At 48.2% G+C, this 21,667-nt stretch overlaps 1 protein-coding gene across 1 annotated transcript; it reads right to left on the bottom strand.

Annotated features, from left to right (window-relative positions):
• Positions 1-239: 239 nt before the first annotated feature.
• Positions 240-7,824, bottom strand: LOC128152688 (uncharacterized). Its single transcript, XM_052811263.1, has 5 exons — positions 7,583-7,824; positions 4,705-5,093; positions 3,107-3,244; positions 1,223-1,352; positions 240-390 (listed from the first exon to the last, which is right to left on the bottom strand). Exons 2-5 carry the CDS (start codon positions 4,943-4,945, stop codon positions 252-254), a joined length of 648 nt encoding a protein of 215 aa, XP_052667223.1. The 5' UTR covers positions 4,946-5,093; positions 7,583-7,824; the 3' UTR covers positions 240-251.
• Between the last annotated feature and the right edge of the window lie 13,843 nt (positions 7,825-21,667).

The following is a 21,667-nucleotide window of genomic DNA, read 5'->3' as shown; positions in this document are numbered from 1 at the left end:
CTTGGTTGCCCTTCTCTGGACACGCTCTAGCAGCTCAATGTCTTTCCTGTAGTAACGCTGCTACTCAGAAGAATATTCCAGCAGTAAAGCTCTTACCATTTTATCTCAGGTCTCGTGATGGTTTGTACCATGTCTCACGACTGTTTATAGTCTTTCCCACTGCCTCAACCCCTGAAATCCCATCATTACTCCCAGCTCTCAGTGCAAAAATGGGTAACCCTGGTACTCACCACGGCCACCTGTAGCACCACTCACTGGGCTGTCCCCATTGCAATCCTCTTCCGAGGGGACAGCCCAGAGTACAGCCCCACAGCAGGGATTTGAGATGACCGGTTCAGCCTCCGCAAGGAAATGCTGTAGCTGTCCTTGTACTCAGATACCCAGTGGTTCCTGCAGAGAACATGGAGAAGGGGATAAGAAGAGGATCTCCATCCTTTGCTTTGCGCACCAGGACAGGAGACCTGCCTCCCCTTCCGCAGCGGTTAACCACCCGGCCAGGAAACTGCGTAGAGCAAACGAAAGCACATGCCGATGGCGTGGGGGAGAGGGGGAACAGCCCGTCTCCATCAGGAGCGGTGCAGATACTGCAGCACACATGGCTGTCATTGGGACCAATCTCCCACCTAGATCAACCGTTACACAGGCTCGGTCTCCAGCCCACGCATAACTTCAGGATCGTAGATCAAAATCGAGACTTCAACGCAGAGCTGAAATAGATGTGTGTGTGTTAGGGGGAGGTGGGGGGGATGAGGCAGCAGGGAGGAATTGCCTTTCCGGTGAGAAATGAGAGCTCAGGAGCAGTTTATGCCTGTTTGTTCATAGTGTGCAGATGAGTCACGTTGCAAACAGCTCCTGCCCTGTCTGATTTGAGAGAGCCCTTTTCCAGGGAAAGCCCAGGTGTGGAAATGTTGAGACATGCCTCCCACCTCCAGCCCCACAGGGACCTTGGCATCTTCCTTCCATGGGACGAGGCTGTCCCAGGAGAAGTCTCCTGGCTCCTAACAACCCCACTGCAAAACTTTTCAGGAAAAGGCTGAGCAGGCTTTGAGAAAGGATTTGGCCCTGAGGGAATTCATTTGAGTTATTGCATAACACAGACACGGAGAAATACGCTTGAGAAACACCTTCCAAACCCAACCAGCTCCAAAACCTCCCTGCCCTACTCTTACGCCGTCCCCACTCCCACCAGCCACCCTCTCCCCCCAGCCCACCTCTCCCTTACTGGTTTAAGTGCTCATCTTCAGGGAAAATGTGAGAAAGGCTCTTATTTGCTCTACAGTATCCACCATAGGCTCCTGGCCAGCGCTGGAAATCTGTTTTGTAGGTACTTCTCCAGTCAAAGTCAAAGCACTCTGGTGAAAGAGAGTCCAAATAATTGAAAGACTTTTTTGGGTCTCTATCTTCTGTATCCCACAGTCTAAGTGTTTCCCCTTCTCCTGAGCTCCATTGGCTGTTTATGCTTTCAGCGCTCCTCTTGGAGCTACCACAACAAAAGGGTTAGCCAAGGGAAAACGCAAGAAGCGCTTCCCTGGTGTAGATAAGGTCTTTTAGACATGATTATTCAGCCCTTATTTTCTATAGCCTTTTATGTATGACGGAAATCATGCAAGGCAGATCTGGAAATGATATCTTGTGTTCTTCCCTTACGGATGTTGACTTGTCAGCTGGTATATATTTTCCTCTACTGTCTAGGTTTTCTCTTTCATCATGCCAGAGCAATGCATCTCTGCTTTATTTAATCAGGGACTAAACCAGGCAAGAGATTCAGGGTCCACTTAACCCCCAGGTGAGGATCACCACATCTGTTGTGCTATGTTCCCCAAAAATCCCCGTAGGAGTTGGTTTGAAGGGGTGCCGTCTCCTATCCCGCTCTCCAGAGATGCCCCATCTGTATGTCAATAGCCTGTGTGTGTGTGTCCTTCCGATTGAGCAGATACGCCTGAGGAGAAACGTGCTGCTACCTCTCTCAACGAAGCAGGGAGGACACGCAAAGAAGAGCTGCCGATTGTAAACATTTTGGATTTTCTATGTATTTTAAAAATGACATCTTCCTGTAATAAGTCATTAGTAAAGTATTTTTGTTGTTTTCAGTGAGGCTGAGGTTACAGGTATTTCACACATGCATGACCACGGCAGGCTGTTAATGCAACTTGAGCAGTTGCAGCAGCAGTTCCCGTGCTGTGACATTATTTCCAGGGAGGTCACATCGAGCAGGGCTGCGCTGCATGAGGTGGCCCATATGGAAACGGGGATAAAAACCACGTTATTTACAATGCTCCAACCTCTTCTGGAAGATAATTGTTTTTCTCTGCCCTGCTTCTCCCCACTGATGGGCAGATGGTTACAGGGACTCTGTGGACCTTTCCTGTGTCACTCACCTTCCCTTTACCTTCCTCAGTCTCTTCCTGCGTGTCGTGGTTTAACCCCAGCCAGCAACTAAGCACCACGCAGCCGCTCGCTTACTTCCCCCGCAGTGAGATGGGGGAGAGAATCAGGAAAAAAAAAAACCCCCAACTCATGGGTTGAGATAAAGACAGTTGAATAGGACAGAAAAGGAAGGGAAAATAAATACTAATAATACTAACAGAATATACAAAACAAGTGATGCCCAATACAATTGCTCCCCACCCAATGATGGATGCCCATCCAATCCCCAAGCTGTGGTGCCCCAAGCCAACCCCCCCAGTTTATATACTGGGCATGATGTAATATGGTATGGGATACCCCTTTGGCTCGTTTGGGTTAGCTGTCCTGGCTGTGTCCCTTCCCAGTTTCTTGTGCACTCCCAGCCTCTGCTGGCAGGGCAGTATGAGAAGATGAAAAGTCCTTGACTTAGTATAAAAACTGCTTAGCAACAACTAAAACGTCAGTGTGTTATCAACATTTAGTATAAAAACTGCTTAGCAACAACTAAAACATCAGTGTGTTATCAACATTATTCTCATCCTAAATCCAGAACACAGCACTATACCAGCTACTAAGGAGACAATTAACTTTATTCCCGCCAAAACTGGGACACTGCGTTAAATTAAAAAAAAAACCAAAGCCAGGCTGAAGGCCACAAGTCACCCGCATGGGGCAGCTGCCACAACCTCCATCCACTGACCTTCCACGAAAACAGATGAGCCCAGGATCATGTTCCTGTTTTGCTGAGCATCATGCTGCCTTGTCTGGTACATCTCCTGGGTGAATTGTTGGTAGGTGACCCAGCCTGGGGCCAGCTTCTGCCTACGCAGGAACATCCCTGAGAGATGCGAGAAGAGGGTGCATTAGTCAGGAAGCACCATCAATTACTCACCCAAATCTTACCCTTGGGTGGGAGCAAGCAAACAACAACAGCACGTTGGAGCCTCAGCTGGCATAAATCAGGGGAGACCCATTCACTTCAGCAGAGCTTTGCTGAGGTGCATCAATTTTGCATCGATTTGGTTCGTGAAGCCAGTAGGGGAAGGATTTATGGTGATGCGAAGGAAGTGGAAGGAGCCATGCTGTCTCCATGTTGCCCTGGAGTGCTAAAAGGAGCTGAGACCCTCTGCAGGAGGTTTGTGTATGAAAAGGAAAGACTTTGCGGGAACTACTGCGCTGCTGGGCTACGCAGGGGCAGAGCAGGGAGGGAAAAGCTCACGGTAGTTTTGTCATTAGCACACGACAGCTTCAGAAGGGCTTGGCAAGGAGATGCTTGAAGCCCTCAGATGTTACATGGAGTCTAAATGGACTGTCCAAACGGACATCTGTCCAAATGGAGACATGTTCATCTGAGCTGCTTTTCCAGACTCTCCTTCTAATAAATGGAGAGAGAGAAAACCTGCCAGGGCTTACTTCACCTCATTCTCAAGGTGGCATTTAAGGTACAGGAGATGGCTGTGTCTTTTCTCCCTACTGATCATGAAAAGATCCAGACACAGATGTCCCAGGCTGGGAGAGGTGAGCTCAGGGAACAGAGAGAACACCCCTGCTCATCTCCTCCTGTCTGACCCTGGAGCATTGCTGAGCAATGCTGCCCACTTCCCTCTCACACAGGAGCTCAGAAGAAGATCTCTGCTGCTTTGGGAAGGTTCAGCATGGCTGGGTGATGTTTGGTGACCACTAATTTTGTTTTCCTGACTTCCATCGGCATTTTAATCCATGCAAGCAAGCTGTTAAATGGCATGGCTGAGGGCTGGCTACCAGCCCCCTTGCTGCATTTGCTGCCAGACAGGTATCCCCAGCAGAAAGGCACTAAGGGCTGCTGGTTTGAACACCCAAGTCCCTTGTGCTCAACCACGGAATCCTTTTGCCTCCCTGCACTTCTGTTCATGACCTGCAACACGGCGTTAACTGCATCTTCCTCTATCCCAAAGGAGCTGTGAAGATAAAACCCCCAGAGACTTTGCAGTGCCGATGCCTCGCTAGCAGGGGCTCTTCACGCACCGAGCATGGCTCTGCGATGTTTCTAAGACTCCAGCTCACCACGTCTGTGCTTTGAGCTGGCCTGGGAGCTGCATATTCATGGTGACAGGGTGCTGTGCCCATGCTGCTAATCCTCCCCGGGCTTAGTCCAGCACCGATGCTTCACCAGGGTGCTGCCATCCGCACGTGTCCGGCCAGCGTGGACCATGGGCGGGGGGGGCTCAGCTGGCAAAGACCCAGGCAGACAGCCCCTCGGGTAGCTGGATACGGCCAGTCAGCTGTTTGCAAGCGGCCGGCGCCAGCGTGGAGGGTTACCTGCTGTTCCAGTAGTCTGAGCAGCAGCTGGAAGACGCTGGCAATAAGACAGCTCGTTCTCCCCGCTCAGCAAGAGCCTGCAGCCTCTCCGATTTCTCTGCCTGGGTTGCTGCCAGTTTGGTGGCAGAGTAGTACTTTGGCAGGTAGATTTCTGCACCAGGAAGGGCCGAAGTAAAGTGCTTTCTCTGCTGCAAGGCTTTAGGGCTGGAGGCACTGCCTTCTGCCTGCCTCCCTCCTGCATCAGTAGCACGACTGCTGGCTTTCCTGCTTGGTGCTGGGATGACTTTTCTCCTCTCCCCGACAACTCTGTTGCTGTAGATCATCGCCCGCTCCTCACGGGGTACGGCAAACTCCTTGGCTTTTAGCTGGGAGTCTGCAATCTGCAGCTTCTGCAGAAAAAGGTCCCACGTGAATGGAGAGACGGCGAGTGGGAAGGACGGTTGCTAAAGCATCATCAAGCAACGCTACCTGCCCACAGCGAAGCCTGGGCTTTGGGTGGGTCAGCAGCCCTGGGGATACAACGGCCACAAAGCAGCTCCGTAACTGTCATTAAAAATGCACAAACCATCATGGCTTCCTCCTTCTGCCCATCTTATGGCTTGGGTCTCTGCTGGGCCCCGGGGTGGACAGTAGGAGGGAGGGAGGGAGCCCCGGCACAAGCACCAGTTGGATGTGGGAGAGGGAATGGCTTCAGGGTTCATGTCAGGGCAAGGCTAACGGGGCTTCTTGGGGGGCTCTGGTGGCTCCAGCCTCTTCAGCTGCACACTACAGCTCCATCACGAGCCAGTTGCTCCTTTCTAGGGGCTCAGAAAGAGACCCTCCTGCTGTGAGTTCTGCCAGGCTCCTGGGGCTGGCAAGGACCATCCTCATGGGGTTTGTCCTTCATTCTTTTGGATCTCCAGGGCTTTCTGTTTGCCCCTCAACTGCCAAGGTCCTCAGGGCTCTCCCCAAGGTGGCTTCTCCTTCGCCATGCTGACAGTAGGGCAGGTGGAGGCTGCAGAGCTACGGGAACTACCTGGATCTGGGGGCTTCCCCCACCGAGGATGGCCAGAGCTCCTCATGAGGCATCTCCAGAGGGACAGGAGCCTCCAGGAGCCCACACTGGGGATGGGTCACCAGCCAGTGCCTTCTGCCTTAACCCAAGGAGCTCCCCACCTGCCCCTTGGTAGCAGGCTACTGTCTGAAATTTCACAGATAAAAATACCACAGTGGGTTTTTTTAAAACACTAAATCCTAGCAGGGCTAAGAGGGAAACCTGGGCCTCCCGGGTACCCCACCATCACGCTAGCCAGTGGGACAGCTTTCCTCTTCAGGCCTTGGGAGTTAATAAAGAGTCAAAGGGAGCTGCAATCCGAGGAAAGCAGACATATCTCAGGTGCTCCCTCCCTTCTTATCTCCGAAACTACATTATGACCTCCACAGGAAACGTGCAGCCTTCCAAAAATTTAAAAAAAAAAAAAAAAAGCAGAAAAGAAAAAGAAATTGAGATGCACAGCTTGGAAACTGTACTCCAGCAGGCAGGGGTTAAACCCTACCCTCCCAGCCAGGATCTCAGAAGCTGAACAGCCACCTAAGGCTGGGGCTGCCTGGGAAGGTGCTCGCCAGCCCCGGAGCAGGGAGGGGAGAGGAGAGTGGGAGCCCTGAGCAGGACCATTAATGAAGGCTGCTGGCAGCGGGACCGCTCCCTGGGGCAGGAGAGAGGAGAGAGGAGAGAGGAGAGAGGAGAGAGGAGAGAGGAGAGGAGAGGAGAGGAGAGGAGAGGAGAGGAGAGGAGAGGAGAGGAGAGGAGAGGAGAGGAGAGGAGAGGAGAGGAGAGGAGAGAGGAGAGAGGAGAGGAGAGGAGAGAGGAGGAGAGGAGAGGAGAGGAGAGGAGAGGAGAGGAGAGGAGAGGAGAGGAGAGGAGGAGAGGAGAGGAGAGGAGAGGAGAGGAGAGGAGAGGAGAGGAGAGGAGAGGAGAGGAGAGGAGAGGAGAGGAGAGGAGAGGAGAGGAGAGAGAGAGGAGAGGAGAGGAGAGGAGAGGAGAGGAGAGGAGAGGAGAGGAGAGGAGAGGAGAGGGCTCCCCAGTCTGCTGCCCAGGCAAGGATGGCAGCAGTGGCTGCAGACAGCCCCTCTGCCCCAGAAGGCACCTTCACACAATGATTTCTCTGTTGTTGTCCCCCCTTTTCCTCCCCAGCCTGAACTTTCTTTTTTTTTTTTTTTTCCCCTCTCTTGTGAGTGTATGAGCCCAAAGCACTTTAGCAACCAAACATGCCCCCCGCCACTTCTCCGCAGTGGCCCAGTGCAAACCGCAGCTGTCCCCACCGGGCTGCCACAAGCAATTAAGCCAGGGCAGGCGGAGCGAGGCAAATCAGATTAAATAGCTCAGGGGGTCGCTCGCACTGCAAGGAGATTAGAAAAAAAAACAACTTCAGCTTCCCCGCAGAAGTCTTCTCAGGCCTGTGTCAGGGCAAGGAGCCATCTCCATCCCAAATGCAATCCCCCTCCTCAAGGCGGTACCGGGATGGGTCTAATCCTGACACACTCCACCAGCCCCACGGGGAGCAATAGGAGTCTAAGGCTTCGGCACCGGTTCAGCAAGCAGTTGTTAGTGCCCTGACTTAATGAGTGTAATTAGCATCGCCCGCCCCGAACAGCTTTACCGGAGGGTGCAAGGGGGATTTCCCGCATAAGCATGGGGACACAAGCCAAGGGCCTTTGGGCATGATGTGACCTGCTGGTGGGTCAACAGCGATGGGGACCAAAGCAGACCCTGCCGGTGCAGACAGCACCCATGCCTGCTGTCCCCTTGGCACCGACCCAGTCCCCGGCTGTCCTGTAGCCATGAGAGGGGACCTGACACCATGGGCTAAAATGCCAAGCAAAGAAAAGCCCATGGTACCTGCATGTCCTCCTTGTTGGGTGGCTTGTACTGCTTGCACCACGGGTAGTCTCTCTTGTACAAACTCCTGTACATGTCTGGTGACACAGGCGGCTGAAATGAGAGGAGGCAAGCTGCTAGGACTTGGGGTAACCCTTCAAAAGTGGTGATACAAACCCCAAATGCTCCCTTGTAGATCAGGAGAGGATGAGCTGCTCTTTCTGGCATAACCTCCATCCCCTGGGCAACCTGGGGCCGGTCCAACAGGGGTAACCCCTTGGTCAGTCGAGCTCCAAGCAGGGTGGCCAGGAAGGTCCTACGCTCTTTTGGCAATGGTTTCTGGGGCTCTTCTTGTCCCAGGTGGTCCCTTGCAACAAATACCTTTCTCCTGCCTTTCTCAAGTCTCCTCTGACTGCTCAGACGCCCCTGGGCACAGGACTAATGCAAAGCTGCTGAAATACTTTGATCAGCTGCTGAGGTCCAGTGTCACTCAGGTTAAATCAGCATGTGCTTCCATCTTCTATTTCAGTAATATTTCCCGTGTGCTTATCACATATTTAAAGTTAAGTGCTGGCTAATGTCAATACTCATTCTGCAAATCGATCGGAGAAATTATGGAGGAAAACTCTGCCAAGGGATATTAAGCCAGTGACACCTGCCTTAACACTGAAAATCTCTACAGTGTAAACTTCTGGAGATGGGGAGAGGATTTTAGGGAAAAAGCACTACATGTGTGTCTTCTCCCTCAGCATCCACCATGGGCATTGCTGGCGCCAGGAAATCGGGTGAGATGAGCCTTCAGGCTGACCCAAGAGAGCTGTTTTTATGCTAAAGTGTTAAATGTGCTAACTTGTCAATGCATGGCAGAGGGCTGGGCCAGATGAGCTCTTGTGCAGTAATTGAAGGTGTTACTGCACTCTCCGCTGCTACATGAACACGTCCACCACACAGGGCTGGCTTGGCCAGCCAAGTCATGGGTCTGCGCTCCCATGTCCCTGTGATAAAAAGGAACCGATAACTGTACCAGCACACAGCACCTTAGGGAGGGCTCCTCGTGCCTTGCCAACAACGTCACTCATTATGGGCAAGAACATATTTTATATTCTCATCCCTTTTTTCTAACATTTTACTCTTTTCCCCCTCTGGGCTTCCCAGACCAGTGGCTGCCTTTGGCCAGGGCCCAGAACCTCATTGTCACCAGCTCCTATTACCTTCCCAGCCTGGCAGACCCTGCAAACCCATTACTGAAACACCAGTGAGGATGAGAGGCCCGTGTGTACTTCACCTTCGAGTGCACCGTTTTCCTCCTTGTGTCCACCATGTTGAACCACGAACCTGGAACAGAAAAGTCACTCAGTTAACAACCAGCAAACCAGATCCTCTCCTCCACACCACCCCAAGGGATAAGGGATCTAGAGACCTGGAGTTGGATACTGGCAAGAGGAAGGGGATTCAGCTGGGGCTGTAAGAGCCCTGTGCACCCCAAATTGGCAGTTAGAGTATGATTGACTTCATCCAACTTCAGCAATGAAAAATATACTCATCCAGTCCAGCAACCAGCACGTACGGAGCCGGACACCTCAGGGGACGCAGCCTCGTGGGACCCAGCAGGGAAGAGACGGCGGCACCCCACCACCAGCAGCCCCAGAGCCAACCAGTGGGTGAACACGGGTGTCCTCTCCGGGGATAGGGTACATGTGCGATGGGATCCACCAGCGCCTGCGTGGCCACAGTGTTTCCAGGGTCAAGGGAAAACTCCAGCCCTTTGTGAGGCGCCTGCACTCCAGAACCCTGGAGGCCTTGGTGGGAGGGGGGGGTGGCCAAGAAGGTGTGGGGTGAGGGCTTCTTGGAGGAGAAGCCACCCCACAGTCATAGCTGGGGAGCTGCTACCCACTCCTTCAGCTGTAGCCAGCCATGCTGGGGACGCGTGGCCAGGAGAGGGACAAAGCCTGCCCTTCATAAGCTCTTGAAGCATCCCCCAGCTCCCACTAAAGATAAAGATGGGAGCAAAAACGGGGAAACTGGGAAGGAAAGGACCTACTTTGTGGGCGCGTTGAGCGGAAGAAAACAGCGTCCTTACCTCACTGCATGGAAGGGTGGGAGACATTGCAGAAGCAAGGCAGGCAGGAATTTCTGCTTGGTCTTGGAGGGCAGAGGAGTACACCTGAACTGTCCCATCCAGATGCTGCAGTTCTCTTCCTCTGATGACCTGCAACGTAAGACAGCACGGGATACTCAGATTTAGTCTTCCGTCCCATGAATGGACAGGAACACCAGACCAGATTCACAAAGCAGTGTTTACTCTTTAAAAAATGTCAAGTGTTAACCAGGTTTGGATGCACCTCATCCAAGACTAATCTCACCTAATTTTAGATGTCCACAAAGAGGATGTCTCCCTCTGAGCTGATCCTTCCTGGCTTCCTGGCTCGTTTAGCCCAATTCATGTGACCAATGTAGATATGTACTTGGGGATGAAATAAACTGCTTTCTCAGAAAGCCTGGGTTTGGTGAGCCGAATCTCATCCAAGAGTCCAATTTCTGTAGCTACACATGAGCCTGGCTGTTGGTTCAGAAACAAGATTATCTGGCACTACAGTAATGCAAATAAATAGCAGTAAATGCTGGTAATGAAGCAGGAGTCAGAAAGATGACATCTCAGCTCCAGGATCCTCCACAGAGGAGAACCGGTCATGAACCTGTGTTCACAGGCACTGTCGGAATGAGCAAATTTCTAGAGTTATTTCTCTTTGCCCACTGTTAGGCACCAGCGTATAACTGGAGCCCAAGGATGCTAATGCTCTGGCAAGGGTTGTGTGCTGCTAACAGCTCAGCACTGGAATCAGGCAGAAGGAGAAGCGCTTCGTCCTCACTGTATTTTATGCAAATTAATATTAGAATAAATGATGCAACAAGGAAAGAAATTATTTCCAGAAATGTGAAACTCTCGTGTTCTCCTGTGCTTATATTAAAGGGATTACACTCCATTTCCTTCTTAATACAGCTAATGCTCTATGGGAAGCCCTCAGGCCAGGGATTAAAGCACTTATTCAATTAATTAGGAACAAACTTCTGCCTTAAAGTCAAACACACAAATATCAGTAAGCTTTGAGAGTGTCTTTCTTCCAGGGCAGGGAAAATGGATCCTATTTCTGATGTAAATGAAACCAAGTCTGCACTCTAGAATCATCAGGAATAATATAAATTCAGAAGATTTACTTTTAAAATATCATAATTCTGTAAAGTAACACGGTAAAGGAGGGACAGTCCCATCATCTTGAACTCAGCATCTGAACCCCCATCAGTTACAGGGGGAGCAGAATCAGGTTATACAAGACTAAGATAAATGAGATGCAATTTTAGGATGTAACATTGGTAACTAGCTCCAAGCTGCAGGCACCAGCAGTGTTTGGATATATTTGAAGTTAGGGGTGAAATCCTGGCCCTGCTAAACTCAAAAACCAAAATGCTTATTCAGTAGGATCCGAATTTCACCTAAGGTGTCTGATTCATTGCTGAGATAGAAGACAATTTCCAAAACCTGGCTCCAAATCCTAATCTTCCTTGATGATGGCTTGATCCTTCCGCCTTCTTGCAGGCGCAGCTCACATGAAATTAAAAGGCATTTTGCCAGGATAGTTCATGCAGGAGCAGCCCACTATTGCTGTTCAGCTTCCCATTTTTCTTCCCAAATACCTAATGATGGGGCTGATGATTGCCAACATAATCCCAATTAGAAGTGGGTAGGAACCAAACTCCCAGCTCTCATCTTCCTCTACCTCCGATAGAGCTTATCTGCCTCCTCAATTCAGATATGGAGAACACGTAAACCAGCCACACACCTCTTTTTTAAAGTGTTTTTATACATACGGACTGTTTTTAAACTTCCTTCACAGATGCCTGTGGGCTGCAGTGCCATTATCTCTCCTGCGATACCAATTCCCTGCAAAGGTCCCAGATTTCTCTTGAGCCCCCCGATACATGGAAACTCAGCAGAAGGATGCTCCTGCATGTCAGATCCCTCCCCTGGCATCTCCGCACACATCACGGGCTGCACACGAGAAGCACCAGGAGGGAGACATCCAACTGGAGTCAATGGAAATATTGTGTTGGCTTCACATAAGCTGGAATTGCCCCTTCCTTACAGCATTAACTGCTGCATAATCATTCAAACTCTGCTGGGCTAAACAAAGCAGCACTGGGCACTTCAGTGTTACCTGTGAATCTCAGCCATGGGGTTGCTTTGTCAGCATTTTTTTGACCAGGCAGCTTTTCCTGTGCCTTTTCGTCCCCACCTTCCCCCAACTAAATACTTTCTATATGTTTTTCTAAAGCTTCCCTGCTCTAGGAGCAGTTTATTGAAGAGGGCTCACTGCATGGCTGCTGTCTGTGCAGCTGTCTGCGCACCTCTAAAACAGAAGTGACTACTGAAGAGCAACACTGTGCTATTAACACCTGCAGGAGAAAATTGCTCTTAAATAACTGGTTTATTTTCTGAATACTCCAGGGAGGCGATAGCTGAGATTCTGAGGGTCAGGAGCCTAAATCACGTACCCGAAAGGAAGTGCCTCTCTTTCTCAAGGCAATGATCACCCCAAACATCCAGGGCAGTTTTCAGAGGGTGCTGGTGCTTTTGACCTCTCCACATCATGCTATGTGCATGGATACAAGGAAGTTGCAACAAGCCAGCTGGGACCAGATTGTCAAAAGCAGACAATTATGTGTTTTAGTAGCACGTGGGAGAATTCTTCAATGGGCCCAAATGCATGACAGCTGAGTTCAGGTCCTTTAAAATCAGATGGGAAGAGTTTAAATTAAAATCAAGGACCTTAATTATAAAGTAAAACAATGAGATTTGTGTACCTGATCTGTGCAGCTCCTTCCTGACATCCTGCTGGACGTTTCCCTGTGCTTAGAGGTACCTATATCTCTGGACAGTCAATCTCATAGCCTCCATAAGACTGCAGTAGCATATAGGACATGACACAGAGGTGAATTTCACATCAATTTGGCCCTAATTTCCCACATTTACTGTCTTTTTCTACTTGTGAAATGTGCTATCTAAGCCTGTATTGCTCTTCTGCAAGGCGCTGCACTGGGTACCAGCAGGGTTCAGGTGAACCATCTTAGCTATTAACAATTCAATGCAAGAAAACATGGCCAAGGAGGACATACCTCCCTGTCAACCCAGCTCTTGACAAGTGCTCTTTGGGCTAGGAATAAGATTCATTGCCCCTGTGAGGATGTTGAAAGAGGGAAGTGATCGGTAAGCAGGACCCCCATCGCATGAAAGAGGCAGGGTGTAATCTGTGAATCTCCATTCAGGTTATCACCACGAGGAGACAAAGCGCAAAGAGGAGACTCTTCTTCGAGGGAGGAGTGTTGACAGCCTGTTCTGTCAGCATGAGGTCAGTCATCCATTTGGGTCTAAAAACATGAACTTTCGTGGTAGTGTGGCAATCCAGCATGGGAAGGTTTCCCATGGAGTTATTTATTTCATGCTTCTCTCAGTTTTCCTGATAAATTGGTGGGAGCATTTATGGCATCGTGTGATCAGAAACAAGCAGTGTCCTTCAGCCTAAATCTGAGGCACCTGTAGTTCTCTTCCAGCCACGTAAATCACTTACAGGACCGAGCCCTCAAAGTCAAACTCCTTGTTACACAGACACTCCTCTCCGCAGAAGACAAGGGCAGCTGATGAACTCAATGGTGGCGTCCCAAATCTTTGGGCAGTTCTGCTGTAACCTGCTGAAACAATCAGCTGTTTGCTCACGGTTCCCCCCAAAAAAGCATCCATCAGCAAAGGATGGCTGAAATCTCATCACTGTCTATGCGATGTGCCCTGTGATACAAATCAATGCATATTTATGCACCTGTGTAAGGCAAATACATATATGTATTGTTGGAGAACCTAAATCTGCTCACTAATGCCGTTGTTTAAATAGCCCTTTAACCACATCACTTTTCTCCTCATTAGGTTAAGTCACTAGAGGTGAAAAAGTCCTTCCAAAATGGTTTTCACTCACTCACTCAGTCCAAAGTAAACATGCCTCTGGGACCATTATGTGTATCAGATATCCAAGGCTTTGTTAAGAGCTTGCCTGTTAGGTAAATTCTGCTTCTCTTTCTCCTTGGAAGGAGAAGGTTAAAATGAGAGATAGGCTCACACGAGTATGGCAGAACAGCACCTTGGTGTTTGGACAAATAAGAATAACAGATGAAATCCAGAGCAGTGCATGCAAGTGACCCAAGTCTCGGGGAGGCTCTTGATCTAACATAACTCTGGTTACAATACGACATTGGTTTGACTTATGCCTGTCACTTGCAGTCACATCCATCACAGATCTCATGGTGGCCAAGAGCCTGACATTTTCACCAGCAGTCAGTGGAGCCACCGTGTAGAGCTGAGGGCCCAGAATAACAAGCACAAGCCTTTGCTAGCAGTAAATATAGGGGAAATGTGCATCTATAGCGTATCATGGAAAATTCCTCAAGCCATATGCCCACGCCTGGAGGCACCTATGGGTTTCAGCCAGCTGGACTTCCCTTAAGTCTCACCTTGCAATACAATCACATCTACTTCTTAAAGGCAAGTTTGGCAGGATAACGACCACTCCAAATCAGCTCATCTACACCTCATCCACAACTGACTACAGTGAAGAGGAGCCTTTCCATTGACTGCACCAAGGTTTGGACTGGATATGCAACTGGGAGATTTTCCCACTGCATCCATTAGCTGTTCAGCTGATCTAAACTTGTCGGGGAGAATAAAGCAACCACCTGCTTCCAGTGACAGGAAAAGTAAAGTGAGATCAAACGCTAGCAGGAGGAGAGAATTTAAGCAATGCGAGAGGTGGTTGCATGTCATTTCAGAAGTCACCTTTTGTCTTTGATCTGTGCTTAGGAAGTGGGCACCTCCTGGATCAGATGGTCATTAGAGAAGTGTGCCACCGAAATCATCCCACCTTGAAGTCTCAAGTGTTTGCTTTCCCCAGGGATCCTCCTCCTACTTCCGCCACCATGTAAATCATCTGCCCTGAGATTTCCTTTAGAAAAGCCAATTAATACAGGTTAGGGAGCAGGGACCAGGACTTGTGTCCTCCTCTAATGCCAGGATCATTCACTGCGATGAAGCTGAGACTGCTCTTTTATAACTGTATTATACACGCACAGGTAGGTCCTCTAAAGATCAGAGGAGAGTTATTATAAAAGCTGTTATGCAAACAAAAAAAGCCCTGGCCCTGAAGAGCTTACAGTCTAAACACACAAGACAGATAAAGGACTATGACTTGAAGGATTTTAAAGACAAAGCACTCTGAGATAAAGCAAGCTACAGATCACACGGAAAATCTGTGGCAAAACTGTGGATAAATGCCACTTTGCTGAATCCTCACTTCTGCTCTTAGCAGCTCCTTGAAGCACTGCCTGGTTTTTGCTAACAAAGCATTTGTTTTAGCAGCACACTTTGAGGAAATAAAATACTGTGCAGTTTTAATGTGGCAAGCGCACGCAGCTACCTTCTAAAAGCAGAGATTTACAGCAGGCATGTATGCAGATATTTGCCAACCCTGGGCATGCAATAAAATAAATCCTTTGCATTTAGCTTGTTGATATCTTCGATGAGTGTTAGCAAGAGGCGAAATCACGGGGAAGTAAGAGCCTGGTCTCAGGTTACCCCATAAATTGGTTAAGGCTGCAGAGAGGATTACAGTCCCAGAGCCATCCTAAGTACTGAGATGTCATTACGGCAAAATCAAAGGTAACCATGGGGCTTGGCAGGTAACTGTCAACAGCTACGGGAAAGAGCCAGCCCGGGAAGGAGCTCCGCGTCAGGATGAAATTCAGTCACCTTTATTTTCATTTCAGGTGAGGGGTCAAGCAGAAAAGCTATCCCCAGCGGCCTTTATTTACAGTTTTCAAGGGAGCGGCTGATGAAGCATTTAGAGGAAGAAGGATGAACCTGCTCGTCCCTCACTCACAGAGACAAGCCTGATGACAGACAGAGGATGCTGTAATGGTACGAGAGCTGGGAAGACGCCTTTTATGAATGAAACAGCAGCGGTCTTAATGAAGTCGTTAACAAAACTCCCAGTGACTTGAACGGGGCCAGGACTTCACCTGTAATATTTGCAGCGAGACCAAGGAAAAGATCTTCCCATCAGGACACTTGCTTTCTGCAGCATAGGAGCTCACTCCCAGCAGTGATAACAACAGCAATGCCCCATAAGCAGATTTCAAGGCATTTCTTCAACCTGAGTTTTCTTTTACATTTCTTCTCTTCATCCTCCTAGGCAACCAACCTGAATTTCTAGAAAACCACAACATGTTCATCTTTTGCTCCTAGACACATTGACAATTTGCTATAAAAACCTTGCGAGGTTTTCATATTTCTCTGGATCTCCTGTTGATGAATGAAGAGGGAAACTATAAATGATTCTGTGTTGTCAAGTCAGAGTAGCTACATCCATGCTGGAAAAAATACCAGGGACTGTTCTTTGGCCCCGAGCTCACATCCACACAGCCCAGCCAGCGCTCCCTGTAGCAGACTGGCCCCATGGAAACTGCCCGCTGAGAAGTTTATAGCCTCTGAGCCATGCCTGGGCATGGGAGAGTACTGTTAACCCCAAAACATGCCTGGCCCATGCTAGTAATTTAAAAACACAGACTACTGCAGGTCACCGGCTGGCCCACAACCTGGTCCTGTTTAATGCAGCAGTGGAAATACAGCTAGTGTGTACGTACCGGGCATCCAGTATTTTTCTGTGTTGCTATCAAGTAAATGGTAGATGACTTGCAAGGGAGTTTTAAGACCTCACAGCTTCAAGCTGACCAGCACGGGGAAGCAGAGGGTGATGGCACCCGCACGGACACTGCAAGGCACAGCTCCGGCTACGCCACGGACCGCGGGCTGCAGCAATGCAAGGAGCCGAGTGCCTCCTGCTGTGCCCAGAAATTCCCACCCAGGGCAAGAAACAGAAACCAAAAGGCGAAATTTCTCCTTTTTCACTCAGACGTGGGAAACCTTCCCTCACCCTCCCTCCTCTTTAAAGACCTAAAGCCTACCAGCAGCCAGTTTTGCAAGGGTTAACCAGCATGAAATGAATGTGGAGAGACAGTCCGGGACTGTAATCACTTATTATTTTCAGGTAATATGCTTTATCTCTGACTAATCTCCTCATCTGGAGAAACACTCACTGCAGACAAGAGTCACCGAGGTTATGTCTGATGATGGGGCTCTACGGACTACTGGCTGCGAGGGACCAAGGAAAGGCCAAGGAGAGGACTTCAATTATGGCCTGAACTATGCTCTGGTAGCTGAAAGGCCATTGTTTAATCTACTAGAAATCATCTATTTTAGCAGATAAAGGGATTACTTGGGTTTTCTTTTTCCCAAGAACAGCGTGTTATTCCAACTACTAATAGAACATTCAGTATTTAATTAAAGAAAAAGCACAGGGAGAAGCAACGCAGGCATCAACATCACTTCTGGGGAAATTCAAATTGATTGTCACCCTTTGATGCTGCTCAATCACCTCTATCTCACTCACGCTTCCTACAACCCCGATTAAATCATCTGTTTCTCTCCAACCTGCACATTTTATTTTATTTATTTTTTTTTTAGTGTCCCATCCAAATCTTTGGGACTACACAATGTGAATGCACCGCTCTGCAGAAACCTCCTGACTTGTAAAAAGCCAGATTACCCATGAAGAGGAGAGTGTGGAAATTTGAGTTGGATGTTGCCTCTTCTTTTGCACACTTGGTGCTGGTTGCTGTCTGGCAGGGGTCTGCCTGCCTGGCCCATTAGAGTGATCTGGTGTCATAGGTCCAGTGTTTGGAAACTCAAAGTGGCTTCGTTGCTCAAGGATGAACTTGAAACTCCTGCATGCATAAATCTTCTGTTTGCCTCTTTTCCCTCTCAGTTCTCTTGTTCTTTGTTATCTCCATTTTCAGAGAGGTTTGCCCTTTCTTTATTTTTTTGTCTCACAGACTAATGACCATAAAGGACAGTTACAAGTCATTCTCAAGTGCTCCACTGTGTTCAGCAAATACAGACTCATTTTCTTATGTCATCCACCCCTTCGATCCACAGACTGCAAACCCAAAGGGTCTATGAAGGAAGATTAAGAAGCAGCAGCTTACAGAAGTAAGTGTAAATTCAGTACATAGGGGTCCACACCTCTGTTGAGAGAATTGTAAAACAAAAAAAGAAAAACCAGAATGAAAACCAATAATCTCGTTTCTCCTACAATCAGGATCTTAATCCTCTTCCCTTTACCAGAAAAAAGAACAGGGTACCTTGAAAGTGATTATCCAGCCAGCCAGCAGCCAGTTTCCTCACACAGATGACGGTCCCTTTTGTATATCGTACTGCTGAGTGACCCATTTCTGACATGGTCTCACAATCTCTAACATTTCATTGCAAAGACCAGCTGTCTTTTTTTGTTTTGCCTTCCTGACCATCCATTTCTTTGCACATAGAGCAAGGACAGGGACCTACTGAGTAGCCTGATTTTTGCTTCCATGATTTGCCTGTGCCTTTTCATTACCGTTTCAGATGATCTACGCCCACGTGCGCCAGCTACATCCTCCTTCAGATCTCTGTAGAGGGATCTGTTGCTGTCCTGCATGGTGAAATTTCTCAGATAAATGGGGCTGTCCATCTTGTCCACCCGGCTGCAGCCTGCCTGTGTAGTTCTCATCCTTTCTCCCTTTCCTCTTGGTCTTTGTCTGGTTCACACCAATGTTTGATCTGCGTCATTCATCGTGGGACAGAGCAACCTGACTTGGCGCATCTGATGAACTGGCACCACCACTGAAGATGTGATCATCCTCAAGCTTTTGATCTCCTTGTCTGACTTTGCCCAAAGTCTTTGGTGACTTTAACTCCATCCTTCACTTTCTACAGGTAGCTCCAGAAGTTACTGCAAATTATCAAGTCACCCTGGGTGCTACCCGTCATTGTGCTGAACCAGTTGTTCAGCTTGCTCTTGACCAGGACTGCTGACCTCACCTCTTCATAATGTTTTTCAGCAGCTTCTTACACATATCATATAGCCCTAGGACACTCCACACACCCATTGCAAAACACCGGGTCAAATGACTTTTTGAAATTGTGCAACTGAAGTTCTTGGTGTCTCTGAACTTGCCAGTGACCAGCCTCTTGCACTGGTTTTGCTATACTGTCCCTCTTGCTTTGTGAAAACTGAATCTACCTTCTGAATCCTCCAGCAAGGAACACAGTGAGGAATTTGCTTATGTATCAGAAAATGCACAGAATTTGGAAGGTTACCATTGTGGGAATTCACTTACTAGGATCCACTTTTCCTTGTTTAGGGGATCTTTTCTTTCCTGGTAACATACAGTTGCTTGGCTGGGTCAATGACCCATGCTACAACCCCATCAATCAATTCTCAGCCCCTCAGATTTCTTCAGTCTCCTGACCCTTCTTTTCAGCCTCTGCTAGCAAGATTCTTCTTGTCATCCTGTTCCTGAAGCGTTATAATCTCTGAAACACTGAGAATCTCTTCATCTCTTGATCGGTCATCTGTAACAACTCGTAATTTCACCCATCTACTCAGCCTGTCCTTTTCTGAAAGCAGGGAGCTCTACTCAGCATTAATGTTGTGGAGGATACGCTAGTTCTTCCTTAGTGTCTATCATAAAAGACCATCTTGATTTGGACTTTCAGAAGAACATTTTAATGCTGCCTTGCTTTTTAAACCAATTCTCCTTGACTGCCCTTGCTATTTGAATTTTGCCCAGCTCTGGGTATGCCTGCTCAGGGTATGTCTTTTCACCTATGCATTCTGCTTAGCACTGGCCAGGTGGAGAATGTCTTCCAACACCCAGGCTCAGTGGCTTGCTTTCATTCTCACCAAGCCACGTTAAATAAATGTTGTTGAGAGAGATGATGAGGTTATGACTGCAGAAGACCACTGCTCCAGGGGATAGCCAGTGCTTGCTCTTCCTCTACTTGCTAATTTTGGTCTTCCTAAATGCCAGTCAGAGCTTTTCAGCTCTGCTGCCTGTTTAGTTTCCACTTGCACCTCTTTTTGCCTATGTAGAGTCTGTAGAGCCTCATGAAAGCCTGCAGGCACTTGCCATATTTGCTCCTGGTTAGTACTGTCTTTGCCAATCTTTGGCATGTGCCCATCAGTCACGAACATCAGTCACTGGGTATATGAATGGTTCACTCCCAAGGTATGGCTTAGGCATGCCTTGACTGGTAGCAAAATCGCCTGAAATTCTTCAAAGAAATCAAGGAAATTCTTCCTCAGTATCTATCATAGGACCCCATACGTCTATAAGCACTACAGAACCTGCTCCACAGCCCTAAATGGAAGGGCTGATTTCTGAACCTTGAGATGACCAGGGTTTTCTTCTTATTACTGTGATTCCTGCTGATGCCCCTCTTGTGTTTTGCATCACTGCCTTAAAACAAGGTTTTCCCACATGGCATCGCTACTTTGTCTGTCCACCTGATTTTCAAAAGGTGTACAGTATTATGCTGGTACATCTCTAACCTGCTCATTAGCAGTGAGATTTTACCCAAAGTGATCTCAGATTCCTGCTTCTGCTGGCCAAAGCTTCCATTAGCAGCAATCCTTTCGCTGGACCACTTACCCTCATCAGACACTGACCTAGTTACAGATATCAGATAGCATCTACATGGCCAAGAAGACTGAACAGAGCTCAAAATGTTTCTTGCCAGTAGCCTTCATGGCAGACACGGCCCTGTGGGTCTCAGCACATGTTGCCCTGCATCTTTTGAGCACTTCTTGTGAGTGGATTTTTGGCTCAGGTGATAACAAGGTACTTAGCACTTCTCATAGGAGCCACACTTCCAAGAGAGGGCAATTCTTATTTAGGCATCACAGCAGTACCTACTTTACCAAAATCACCTGCCTGGCTGGGCGATAAAGCCTGGACAGAAATACACTGAGCTTGTCTGTACTGGGCCAAATAAGCACAGTGCAAAGACAGCAAACCAGCTGAGGAAAACTTTGAGTCTGGAGCTGGATTATAGTGCAATGTTCAAGGTAGGACTGCTGGTGGGGAAATGGGAACGTGGGAGATCACTGTGGATGGCCCACATACATGCAGAAGGATCCAGGCTAAGATTTCTCTTAGTAGCTGTCTTCTTTCAAGTATGTATTAGAAAAAAATGTCCCGTCTTGATTTTAAAATTGGTGGAGAATCCACAATAAGTCCTGGTAAGTTGTTCTAATAATTATGCACAATAGTAAAAATTGATACTTTGTACTTAATTCAGTTGCACACAAGGGTGTTCAGAGCTGTCTGAGGTTCCCTAGAATATCTTCGATGTCTGCAGTGCCTGACATATTTGAAACAGCACCAGTGGGAGACCACTGGAGACTGCAAAGCACCTCAAATAGCCCCAGCTACCCCTGTGTGAGCAGCTAAATTGAGCCCCTTCTATCTGTCCTGCTTCAGTTCTGGCCACTGATTCCTGTTCTGAGTTTGTCCTTTACCCTCATGCTTCTGCTCTTGCATAGATATTTATAGACTGAAAACAAGTCACCCATAATATTCCCTTCCCATAAGTAATTAAAGAGAGTTCCTTGAGAAGCTTCCAAGTCATAGCTGCACGTTGTGTGCAGTGGTTTCTCCTCAGGAACATGATTCCTACCAGTTTTATTTGATGTCTCATAGCTCTTGTATTTGACTGGACAGTAAAAAACTTCATCCCTGTTACTTTACCCTGCTACTTACAATTTTTATAGGTGCTATCATAATTTGATGCAGTGCCAATATGAAATTATTATAATTCCTTATTCCTGTGCCTCATTCACCCCAAGATCACAACAAGGAACAGCTGATTATTCACAAGAACCAGAAGAACTTTTTGAAAAATTATTAACTTCTGAGATGGACTCCATCACCTCAACAATCTCAGATTTTTTTCCTAAACATGTCCTTTTTCTTTTCCGTATTGAAATGCACCCTGCCCATTTCTCCCAGTTCCCATGCAGAGATCAAGGTATCGCTGTCAGTGAACTGTCCTCTTCATTAAACACTCCATAGCCCCAGTTTTAGACTCCTACACATTCAGTAGACAATGATTCTTTATTTTCTCCCCAAATC

This window comes from Harpia harpyja, chromosome 2 (genome assembly GCF_026419915.1).
Source record: "Harpia harpyja isolate bHarHar1 chromosome 2, bHarHar1 primary haplotype, whole genome shotgun sequence".
In the NCBI taxonomy this organism is placed as follows: Eukaryota; Metazoa; Chordata; class Aves; order Accipitriformes; family Accipitridae; genus Harpia; species Harpia harpyja.
Note: the sequence above shows the minus strand (reverse complement) of the source record. Positions and strands in the feature narration are given on the sequence as shown.

What these genes read in the sequence shown, in the direction of transcription:
- LOC128152688 (XM_052811263.1), bottom strand. Translation starts at nt 4,945, where the DNA reads ATGCAGGAGGGAGGCAGGCAGAAGGCAGTGCCTCCAGCCCTAAAGCCT. An exon ending in TCAGACTACTGGAACAGCAG is followed by an intron (nt 3,245 to 4,704) that starts GTAACCCTCCAC and finishes CGCATCTCTCAG; the next exon opens with GGATGTTCCTGCGTAGGCAG. An exon ending in GAAGATGAGCACTTAAACCA is followed by an intron (nt 391 to 1,222) that starts GTAAGGGAGAGG and finishes TGTTCTCTGCAG; the next exon opens with GAACCACTGGGTATCTGAGT.